A 12,236-nucleotide genomic window follows, 5' to 3' on the forward strand; every position below is an offset into this window, starting at 1 on the left:
GAATCATGTAGCTCCCATATGGGCTTTATGGCTGCTTTTGGCTTTTGCTGAGGGGATAGGCGGTGGAGAGAGAAGTGGCAGTGCAGTGTAGTATTGCAGATGTTTGAACAGGATGTGGGCTGATACCTGAAGTCCTGTATGAGGGAAACAGTGGGCCAGGAGCACCGAGGGAGAAAAATTCTAAAGGGGAAACATAGTAAGGAAACATAAAAAGGTTGCATCCTGAACGTGATAATATTTAGTGGAGTCAGATTCTAAGGCTGGACATTTTGAAGAAGCTCTCTCTCGCACTGCCGTTGAGTCGTTTTGACTCATGGTGATCCTTTAGAACAGGGTAAAACTTCCCCTGTGGGTTTCTGAGACTAAGCCTTTATAGGAGTAGAGAGCCTCATCTTTCTCTTGTGGAGCAGCTGGTGATTTCAAACTTCTGACCTTGGGGTTATCAGCTCAACAGGTAACCACTCAGCCACCAGGGCTTCTCATTTTGAAGTAGAATAATAATTCTTATATGTCTGGGAAAGTAGGAACATATATTGTTTTTAAGGGTTTTACAGAATGTCTAAAAGACTTTGCTACGACATGATGGCCTTTGTCTTACGACATGTAATCCTTTATTGTTAAGGATTTTAAAGTTTTATTTTCAGTTTTAGAATTAGCGCTACTAGAAGTATGATCCCTAAGCCAGAAACATCAACATTACCAGGAGACTTGTTAGAAATGCTAACTTTTGTCCCTCACCCTCAACCCCACTGCTGTTGGGTCAGTTCCTACTCATCTTAACTTTATAGGGCAGAGTACATCTACCCCTATGATTTCCAAGACTGAGAGCTTCAATATACCTGGTGGTGCTGTGAGTTAGGCATTGGCCTGCTAAGGACAAGGTCATGGGTTCAAACCAACCAGTCTCTCTACAGAAGAAAGATGAAACTGTCTCTCCCATGAAAATTTAATCTTAGAAACCCTGGATAAAGCCACTATGAATCAGCATGGACTGAATGGCAGTGGGCATCTTTACAGTAGTGTCTTTGTTTCATAGAGTGGTTGGTGGGTTTGAACCACCAACCTGTGGGTTGGCAGCACTTCACAACGGTGCCACCAGGTCTTCTCTATGCCAGACCATCTGAGTCAAAGACTCAAGGGTGGGACCAGTGCTTTAACAAGCCCTTCAGGAGACGAATGTATTCCATTACTCCATTTTTCCTCATAGATAATAGTGTTTATAGGCAGGCTCCAGGTTAGAATATTTGATGGATATTTTTCACGAACTGCAGTTAAGGAAATCTACCCAGTGGAGAAGCAGGAAGAATCTCCCAGTTGTAAAATGAGCAAGAACTTGTCTTACAAGAGAATAATATGAACTCTTATCCAGAGAATTGCTTCTAGAACCCAGGCGAAAACTGTTCTTTGTGTGTAGTTGACTTAGGCTCTCTTTGTCTGCATTGTGCAAAGTTGCCCACAGAACACTGATTATAGAAAGCATTTTGTGTTCTTATACTGTCATGGCTGCAGACTGGTGCTGTAGGCATGGCTGCCTCTAATTTTGTTACTTCATGTCCACTCATTCGTTCTGTGCCAGGAATATACTTCCTTCAAACTCCTCCTACACAGTGACTTGTTTCCATAGTAACAGGCACATTCAGCTAGAGACTTATACATGAGTGAGAATAACCCAAGGCTTAAAAACTGTGAGAACCTGACAAAGATGATCTCATAAAGCATGTGAAGGACAGCTATTTAATGCAAATGAATAAGCGGTGAATTGAGACATCTAACTATTACATGATCTATATTGATTACACGTTGACTATTAAAAATTACTAGCTGTTAATTATTGTATAATGACAATGCTGTTATCCTTTGGATCCTTGAAGGAAACGGTTTCAAATGAAAGTATATGAGCTTTTTTATATAAGTGAAGACTTCCTATAGTCTGTATCATGGTGGTGACCTGCTGGGGAAGTTGTCTAATTTGATTTAAGGAGAACAAGAATAATCTCTTTCTCACTGTGCATGTTTAATGGATTACTTCTTCTTGTAGGTACCCCAAATACTCTGCTGATCCTACATCTATAAGAATAAGGATTAAATAGCAGACTGTATGCTAACTACCTTGTTGTTAGGTGCCCTTGAGCCAGTTCCAACTTATAGCCACCCTACGCACAGCAAAATGAAGCATTTACTGAGTGCCCACTTAATCACAGTCAGGTGATTGGAATGCATGAGGGAACAAAATGAGCACAAAGCCCGATCCTTGTACAACTTATATTCTTGTTGAGGAAGACACACAATAAATAATAAGGATAGTGGCTAAGTAAGTCATACAGTACCTAACTAAACAAAACAAGACAAAACACACCCACTGCCATTGACTTGATTCTGCCTCATAGCAACACCATATAGGGTTTTCAAGGCTGTAAATCTTGATTGGAGTAGATAGTTTCATCTTTCTCTCATGGAGCAGATGGTGCGTCTGAACCGCCAACCTTGCAGTTAGCAGTCCAGCGCTTACTTGACAGTGCCACCCAGGACTTAAGTATATAGTGTATAGAAGGTGTTTAATGCTATGGAAAAAAGAAGATATTAAGTTTTTATAAAAAAATAAATGGTGGAGACTGAAGTGGGAAGGAAGACTATAGGTTGTAATGTCAAATAGTATGTTTGGGGAAGACATTACTGGGAAAGAGACGTGTTTTCCAGGCTGAAGGAACAGTCAGTGCCAAGACTGTGAACAGGGTGTGTGAGGAACATCAGTGCAGCTAATATGAATAAAGTAGACGAGTAAAGGGGTAGACTAGACAGAGATGAGATAATTAGGCTGCAGATCACATAGAGCCTTATAGACTATTTTAAGGATTTTGACCTTGAATGATAAGGGAGGCAATTTGGAGATTTGAGCAGAGGCATATGATTAACATTTTAAAAGGAGCACTCCAGATACAATGTTACCATTAGGCTATGGAAAAGCAATAGTGGATGTGTTAGTCTAGGTAGACTAGTGAGATCCAGAGACACTCGTGTGTAAGACAGAGCTTTAGAGTAATTATAAATTAAGAAAACGTCTCAACCCAGTCCAGATTAAGTCCATAAGTTCAACATTAGCCCATACGTCTGATATAGCACATACAATGATGCCGAAAGCAGAAAGATCACAGAAAATTGTGTAATTATCACAGTGGAAGTACAGTGCACTTAAGAAATTACTTCTGTAAAGTAGTCTAGGAGAAAATGATGGGGGCTTGAATCTGGGTAAGTGCAGTGGGAGTGATTGGAAGTAATAGATTCTGGAAATAGTTTGAAGGTAGAGCCACTCAGATTTTTGAACATATTGGATAAATGCGGTGTGAATGAAGAGAGGAGTCAAGGATGTTGCCCAGAGCAACTAGAAAGTTAAGAGTTACCATCCACGAGGATGGGGAGCCCTGAAGGTAGAATAGGTTTGGAGATAAGATTAGAAGTCGAATTTCTGAAATAAATTTGAGAATTCTAAAAGGTATCTCTGTATATCTGTAGATAGTGAATAGGTAGTTGGAGATGAAAGGAAAGAAGCAACCAGGGAAGTAGGGGCAAAACCAATAGACTACAAGGTCCAGGAAGCCAAGTGAAACAAGAGTATCATGGAATAAGGAGTGATTGTGCAAATTGCTGCTGGTGGGTCACCTTAGAGGCAGACAAAGAATTAACCATTGGAATTTGCATTGTGGAGCTTCGTTTTGACCATGATAAGAGCCATTTAGGCAGTGCAAACTTATTGGAAGTGGATTTCAGAAAGAATTAAAGGAGCATAATTATAGATACTGAATATAGATAATTCTGGGCTTTCTGTATAAAAATTAAGACATAACTCCCCATCATGAAAATATAAAATTGGGGGGAGGGGAGAGAGTAGGAATAAACACATTGTTAAACCCAAACAAGCAAAATAGGCTAGCCAAGAGTACAAGTCTATACAGAGCTAAGTCAGGTGTTACAGGTTATAAGTGGATGCAGGAGAGGCGAGTCAAATGGTAGAGAAGTCTCATTCAAAGAGAGTTCTACCCAAGGGCATCCGATGGATGGGACAAGACTCTGAGCAGACAAAGGGCAAGGTGAAAGTATGCCCTGGAGGTAAAGAGACACCTTGTGAAGACCTGGGGGCAGAAGGAACAGAGTTTGGGGCAGTAAATGAAGTGGCTGGCATAGCTTGAGTAAGAGTATGTTACAGGGGATCATGAAAAACAGCTGTATGTATGTGTGGTGCCTCCTCTTAATGGCCTTGAAAAGGAGATCGAACAGTATAGATACAGCAGGAATCAGGAAAACTGTTCACAATTCGTGAATGTTGGGAGTATCATTAAAATGTTTAGAGAAGTTTGATAATTAGTTTATTAGTCAAGGAAATAGCTCAAGATACTTGCAGTGTTTCTCAAAGTGTGCTCTGGGAATGACCTCATCAAATTCTCCTACGGGTACTTATTAAAAATGTAGGAGATACAAGCTAACCACTGAATCTGCATCTCTGGGGTGGGACTCTAGGTTCTGTTTATTTAACAAGCTCCACAGGTGACTTTTATACATACTAACATTTTTGAGCTGCTAGCCTAAAGATTTTGTTTGGGTAGATTATAATCCTAGTTGGCAAGATCTCAAAAACACCAAAATTAAGTTAAAATATGCTCCATAAAAATGTAAAAAGTTTTACTTAACATATAGACTAAATAAATTTATGTACGTTCTAAGAAGTTTAATTTGTAATAGTCATTTGGCCTGAGGTTAGATCTCGGTTCAGTTGTTTGGGTGATATTTCAGGCACCTGTAAAATTTGTCCATCTTTCATGAGAGGAGACTTCTAAATCTGTTTGCTATTTACAAACCTAATTCTGAATCAGTGAATAAGGCAGACTATGTGGAGATGCTCCCAACAGTCCATGAAGTCCGTCTGAAGCTTGGGTAACTCAGAACTAAGACAACAGAGCTATCTATGGAGATCAGGCCTTTTCTCCCTGTGCTTCTCTGGGCCGGAGGTCTTGGGTGGTGTAAATGGTTAATGCCCTGGGCTGCTAACCAAAGTTGGGAAGTTCAAATCCACCAAGAGTTACCTGACTCTTACTTATGGAGAAGTCATTGGAAACCTTCTGGAGCACAGTTCTACTCTGACGCACATGGAGTCACCATGATTTAGAGTCCACTCAATGGCAGCTGATTGCCTGTGACTATCTTTCCAAATTGCTGTTCTTAGAGTCTGCTTTCTTAAATCCTGTTTCATTGCACAATGAAGAAAGTGACAGAGCAAAGTGCTTTTTGCCTTCGCACATCAGAAATTCTTGTTTGTGTGTGCGTGTTCCTCATCACTTTTCAGCAAATATTTGCCTGAATTTCAGCATTGGAGAGTCTGCAAATGAAGACTTCTCATAGTTGTGCCAGGGAGGTGATGGATATGATTTATTATGCTGTGTGCACCACCTTAGTGTGATAATTTTTATTATTGAAGATCTCTCTAAGGATTTGTTACTAAGTCCACCTTTCACTGGCTCCTAGCAGCAGACGTGTGTCTGCTGACAGATCATTAATTATTTTCTTAGTGACCAGTCAATTTGGGGAACTTTGGTTTTAGAATTTGATCCCATCTTCATCTTCAGTCTACCAGACTATTCTAATCTACCCAGCTTTCATAATAACACCTTCCCTTAAATATTTATTGAGTGCTTATAATATATAATATGCTATATTAGGCATCAGTTAATAAGACACTATCCTTGCCTTTGGAAAACAGAACTTGGTTTCTGACAGTCCTGGTTAGATGTGCTATAAAATGAGGCAGGTCTCTCATTTTTTAGAGTGTTTGAAAGGGGAAAGTTCATTTAAAAACAAAATCATTTTACTGGGGGCTCATACAAATCGTATCACAATCCATATATGCATCCATTGTACGTCAAGCACACTTGCACATTTGTTGCCCTCATCATTCTCAAAATATTTGCTTTCTACTTAAGCCCTTGGTATCAGCTCATTTTTCCCCTCCCTCCCCGCTTCCCCCTCCCTCATGAACCCTTCATAATTTATAAATTATTTTTATTTTGTCATATCTTACACTGTCTGATGTCTCCCTTCACCCACTTGCCTGTTGTCCATCCCCCAGGGAGGAGGTTATATGTAGATCTTTATAAGCAGTTCCTCCTTTGTACCCCACCTTCCCTCCACCCTCCCAGTATCGCCACTCTCACCACTAGTCCTGAAGGGGGATCATCTGTCCTGGATTCCCTGTTTCCAGTTCCTCTCTGTACCAGTGTACATCCTCCGGTCTAGCCGGATTTTTGTAAGGTAGAATTGGGATCATGATAGTTAGACGGAGGGCGGCGGGAGGAAACATTTAAGAACTAGAGGAAAGTTGTATGTTTCATCATTGCTACACTGCACCCTGACTGGCTCGTCTCCTCCCCACAACCCTTCTGTAAGGGGTTGCCTACAGATGGGCTTTGGGTACCCAATTTGCGCTCCCCCTCATTAACAATAATATGATTTTTTGTTCTTTGATGCCTGATACCTGATCCCTTCGACACTTCATTTTGCCTTTCAGGGGAGATGGGGGAATTCAAGGGAACTCAGAGAGGAGAGAATGTGGTCCCGAAGGAAAAAAATTGGTAAAAGTGGAGCATGACTTCAGGCATCCCACCAGCACCCCCTCTGAGGTGCTCCAGGCACAATAACGAACTGCTTGGGCTTTTTTTCTGGCATGAGTGTTGTGACTATTGACTAGCAGTGTGATTAGAGAAGGCACCCTTAGCTGGTATGAGTGGGGTGTTTTATGACACTTTGTTTGAGTAAATTTCCTTAATATTACTTAGGACATGAAAAGAATATAAAATACTTGATGAATAAGTTGAGAAAGGGCCTCAGTAGATAGACTTCAAACTTAATCAGCAGTAGATTGTTGAACTCCTTCAGCTGAGGGAACTTTTGGTTGCTATGTTAAGTTCATGGTACACTTGTTCATATGTACATAGTGTGTGGAAGATGACTTGCCTTATCTCTAACCCTCGTTTCTATTCTATTTAGCTATGGCAACATAAGCAATACATTTCGATTCTTTGCCAAACTAATCACACACAATTGTGCTGACCTCGATAGGATGTTCGTGATTTCATATTTTCTCTGTGATGATACAATGTCAGTGTTTGAACTTTCTGAAAGGAATGCAGGTAAGAGACATACCTCTCATAGGATTTTCTGTGGAATATTTAACTGTCTCTTCCTTTTGAAACTTAGGGACCATCATCTGACTTTGTAGCCTATCTTACCTTAGACTGTGGGTTTTTTTTTCTGAAACTAATAGTTATTTTTCTAAATTGCTCTTAAATGAGAATTCAAATCTATAAAATGATAGCTCAGATGGTTTGGGTTGGCTCAAGGCTGGGGAACCTGGTGCATCTCCTTTTTGCTACTATCCCCTGATCTCGGGCTCCAAAATCGTCCCACTCACAGCCAGCGAGCTAAGAGTAAGTCTGTATTCTTGGCAGTTCTGCTTATACACTTTTTACTTGCCTTCAAGACAAGAATTTTGGATAGGTGAATTTAATCCCGAGGCCTCATCTTCCGCTAGCCCATCAGTCTGTTGAGACTCTTGCATATATAATGTCGCTCTACAGGGTGTCGTTACCATAACCATGTCTGAGAGGACACATTGAGTTTTCCCTTACCAAATTATGAACCTATGGAATGCTGCACTTTTATGTATAGTGAGTTCATAGCTTTGAGAAGAATTATCAGTGGAGTACTGGTAAACTACCTCTCTGAAGAAAAACAAACAAACAAACAAAACCTGATTTGGAACATTTGCCATTTTTCATGGAGTAAAATCCCAATTGTGGCCACTTTTCAGCAACCAACAGTTAAACAACCAGCTTGCAAAATCCCTGAAACTTTATTAACTCTCATGAGCTGGTATGAGCCATTCAGGCTACCAAGGAAAAGTGAAATTTTTATATTACTAAGCCAGGCTCCACAATGATTTGCATAATGGATCGGAGCTTAAGATATTCAACTGAATAGGCATAGACACAAGTTCATGTTCTTAAAGTATCAGAGCTAATGTATTATCACTTGTTTCCCCCTTTGACCTATTTTAATTTGTTTCGTTTCTATTCTGCTTTATCTTGGATTGAGGTTTTTCTCCATTTTATTTTATGTTGTTGTTGGGTCTTTTTGGATGGCTTCCTTTTTATGAAATCCAGGAGAGGTATATATGTACAAAGACAGTAATTAGTTCCTTAGGGTTGTAGCAGGGGAGGTTGGGGGATAATGGCGAGCTAATAATAATGGATACAACAATGAAGAAAATGTTCTAAAATCGATTGTGGTAATTATGGCACAACTCTTTTTGAGTATATTTAAACCAGGCATCCTCAAACTACGGCCTGTGGGCCACATGCGGCCTGCCAAGGACATTTATCCGGCCCGCCAGGTGTTTTTGCCCGGATTGTTTTTTATACTTCAAAATAAGATATGTGCAATGTGCATAGGAATTTGTTCATAGTTTTTTTTAAAACTATAGTCCAGCCCTCCAACGGGTCTGAGGGACAGTGAACTGGTCCCTTTTTAAAAAAAGTTTGAGGACCCCTGATTTAAACCATTTAATTTTATGGTATGTGGATTATATGTCAACAAAGCTGTTTAAAAAAATCAAATAAATCTAGAAGGGGAGATGTACCATAGCAACAAAAGGTGATGGCAGTCAACTGTGGTCTTTGTAGTAATACCAGCAGTCATTCTTGAGTATCCACGGCTATCCTTACAAGAGCTTTATGGAATTTAAGTTTGTGCTCGGCTAGCTCCTCTGAGAAGCAAATGCCAAGATGAAATTAAATATGAAAGACATCTATGGGGGGGGGGGGAATGTAGAAGGGGTCCAACTGCAATGCAGGTCTGACCCCTGAGAAAGACCAACCCAAACCTATCAAGTAAATTCTAACTCATAACAACCCTAAATGACAAATTAGAACTGCGCCTGTGGATTTTTGAGGATGTAAATCTTTTTCAGGGAGCAGACAGCCTTATCTTTCTCCCATGGAGCCACAGGTAGGTTTGAGCTGCTGACCAACTCGGAGCCCACTATACAAAGGGCCATGGAGTCAAAAATGAAGGAAGGCAGGCTCATTTCTAGGAAGGCTGATGGGAAGCCTGAGAACTCACAGTCACTAGTTGTAGGGGCCCTTATCTTGCAGGAACGGGCCAAACTTCATATGCCTTACTCAGCCGTTGGTTGTCACAAGTGTATGGGAAACATGACCTGGATGTAAACCTAAGAATGGATTTCAGAATGTAGCAGTTGGAACCTTCTATCAGTTATTCTTCATGGTAAAGAAGCTGAGAAATACATTTTTGTGATCCCCACAATTTCTATTCTTATTTTACCAATGAAAGTTCCAACGGTTCAGAGAGATGATATAATTCCTAAAGATTATCCAGTTAGCAAATTGTAATGCCAAGATGGAATCAGACTCTCATATTGGATTCCATAACTGAGGTCACTCCACTCCCTCTGTTTTCTGCATATCAGAGGAATATGAAGAAGGTAACTACAGAAATGAATCTGGGCTATCGGATTACAGTCATAGGTTTCTAAATTTCACTTAAATATCAGATTAAACTGACTAGAGCCCTGTGTTTAAGTAATTCAGGAGGTCAAAAAAGCAATAACCAGAAGAAAGCAGATAAAATTGCGGAAATTCTGGAAAGTAGTAAATATGAGGCCTTAATGAAAGAATCCAAAATACTTTTACACTTAATCTGTATGTCAGATTAAACATAGAACATCATCTGGAACAAATTGGTAGAAATAAAATTAAGTGAGGACATTTCTAACTGATATTGTTCAAGCAGACACTACAGACAAGTGTCTTCAGAAGTTCCACATTGCTGACAGACTGCTCAACAGAGAGTAGGTACACTACACATATTTGTTGGATTGGGAAAGAGAGGAGGGAGAGGAAAGCAAAGGCTAGATTGCCATACCACCATGTTCCTTTGACATGCCTATAGAAAATTTGTATTTCTGTCCCCACCTTCTCATTCATCCCTCAACCCTGAGAATGAGGGGATGGTTGCAGAGTATGATGGGTATAATTAATGCCACTGAATTGTAGGTGTAAAAATACTTAAATAGCAAATGTTTTGCTGTGTATTCAAGGGGGTTTCAAATAGTTTGTAGGATAATGAAATTTCTCCACAAATGTTTTGAAGTCCCCTTGCATATATGTACCACAAATAAATTATTTTTAGAAAGAATGCAGGACAATGTGAGTGCACAGATAAGTTGTACAGTCTTGGAAGGTGAAGTATCTCTGAAGGACAGTCATGCTCTTGTCTTAAAGCCTACTCATTAACTCTTGCATCCACAGGGTTTCTTGGTGGGAAATTCTTAAAAAGACTTCGCGTCAAGAAGCCTGGACAAGAAATTTTTAAAAGTGAGCTATCAAAGTATATACAGCCGGAGGAACTATATGTTGGTGCCAGAGTGAATGTGAATGGCTACCTATTCCATTTGCTCAATGCTGATGAATACACCTTAAACTACATGGAGAGTCATCCAAATAAGGTAAATTGACTTTATGGAATTCTCAACTTGCCGCGCAGTGCTATGCACTCTTTGTTTTGCTTCTTCTGATGCCTTTTCTTCTTCATCTTGCCACGGGTTTTACATTGTGCATTCACACATGTGGGCATGAATAATGGAGCAGCACAACTTGGCCCCAGGTTCCTGCCACAGAGGCCAGGTCCTTGTCTACTCTGTTTACATGTTGGGTTCTCTACTGCCCAGTATCACGAATTCCAGGCACAGGCAGGAGGCAGGCCCAGGGTTGAATCAGGTTTCCTGGATTTTCTGCTGACGCTGACAATGTTTTCAGAAAGAAATCCAATGACTCTAGGAAAGGAAGAAAATCTGGTGACACACACTGTGCCATCCCAGTTAATTGGCACAGGCCAACAGGGAAGGCTGAGACCTGAACAAACAGAAGCCCCCAAGGGACCCAAGAGTTGCTGGGGTTGCAACTCTCCATAATAGTGGCCACCTGAGGTCTAAATAAGAAGTCAAGGAGAGGTTGCCAATGATGAGCTAAAGAGTGTGGCCTGAAGCTCTTCATTTGAAATACGCTTATATAATTGTCTGAGTTAATCTCTTAAGATCTGTGTGTGTGTGTGTGTGTGTGTGTGTGTGTATGTACACAACAACACCTTTGTCAGATTGGGCCCTCGGAGAAGCAGATACCAAGTCAGGATTAAACATGCAAGAGGTTTACTGGTGGGAGGCATGAAGCCTAAAGGGGGGAGAAAGAGTAGGAGTGGGCAAGGAATACCTTCTGACTAGGATCCAGGTTGCATGGTAGGAAGGTAGGGAGGAATTGCCGCAGGCTGCAGTGTAGTTTTGAGAAAGTTGCAGCCAGACTGATGTGGAGCCCCACGTCAAAGGCTGTCCATCAAAGAAGTCCTACCCAATCATTGATTGGAAGCATCCTGGGAAGATTGTGCTTTTGGCATGAATTCTTTGTGGATTCCAAAAATTGCAACTGGGGGCTGATTACTAATAATGTTCTTCTCAGTGTGTTCTATCTGGAAGCGAGGTTGGTGTGGTGTCCCCTATGCCACACCATATCTCCATATGTTATGTTAAGAATTCAGGCTGTTGTGAAACTGTGAACCGCAATATTTTTTTTTAAACAACAACAACAATGACAACAATGAATTCAGGCAAGAAGTTAAGTAATAGGGCAGTTACAATTTCTGGAGGCCAGCAAGCCTGGTTTGGAAACCTGATACCATGCTTACTAGCTGAGGGATCATAGAATATTAACTTATTTGAGTTTCAGTTTCCTTATCTTTAAAATGGACTTAATAGAACTTCATATCTCATAGAGTTGCTATGAAGATTAGATGTGATAACACAAGTAAGTACTTGTGAAATGCTTACCACTGGGTGGTCCACAGCGAGCTCAGTTAACAGAGCTATTATAAATCAGGGTTCTATTTCCAAACAGAGCATGAATCTATAGCTTACTATAAAATAGAGAGTGTGTATAAATATACTTGTTTTTAAAGCTATAAAGGACCTTTCTCCCTTTGGGAAGATAAAAGCAAGGCAGGATATTATCTCGTATCAGCATCCCAAGTAAAAACTGCATTATTTGAAAACTACTCTCAATAGGTATATTCTAAATAGAGAAAGATCAACGTAGTCTTTAATATCAGTCTGAGGAGTTGTTTGA

General features: G+C 40.4%; 1 protein-coding gene across 1 annotated transcript in view; it reads left to right on the forward strand.

Moving 5' to 3' along the window:
* Positions 1-12,236, forward strand: part of EFHC2 (EF-hand domain containing 2) — a 213,339-nt gene that overhangs the window by 111,982 nt on the left and 89,121 nt on the right. The window contains exons 9-10 of the mRNA XM_045288314.1: positions 7,033-7,175; positions 10,374-10,570. Coding sequence (XP_045144249.1) covers positions 7,033-7,175; positions 10,374-10,570 — 340 coding nt within the window. The remainder of the gene's footprint in view (positions 1-7,032; positions 7,176-10,373; positions 10,571-12,236) is intronic.

The sequence above is a fragment of the Echinops telfairi genome, unplaced genomic scaffold, assembly GCF_000313985.2.
Source record: "Echinops telfairi isolate 266 unplaced genomic scaffold, ASM31398v2 ScPeMD7_19;HRSCAF=73, whole genome shotgun sequence".
Taxonomy (NCBI): Eukaryota; Metazoa; Chordata; class Mammalia; order Afrosoricida; family Tenrecidae; genus Echinops; species Echinops telfairi.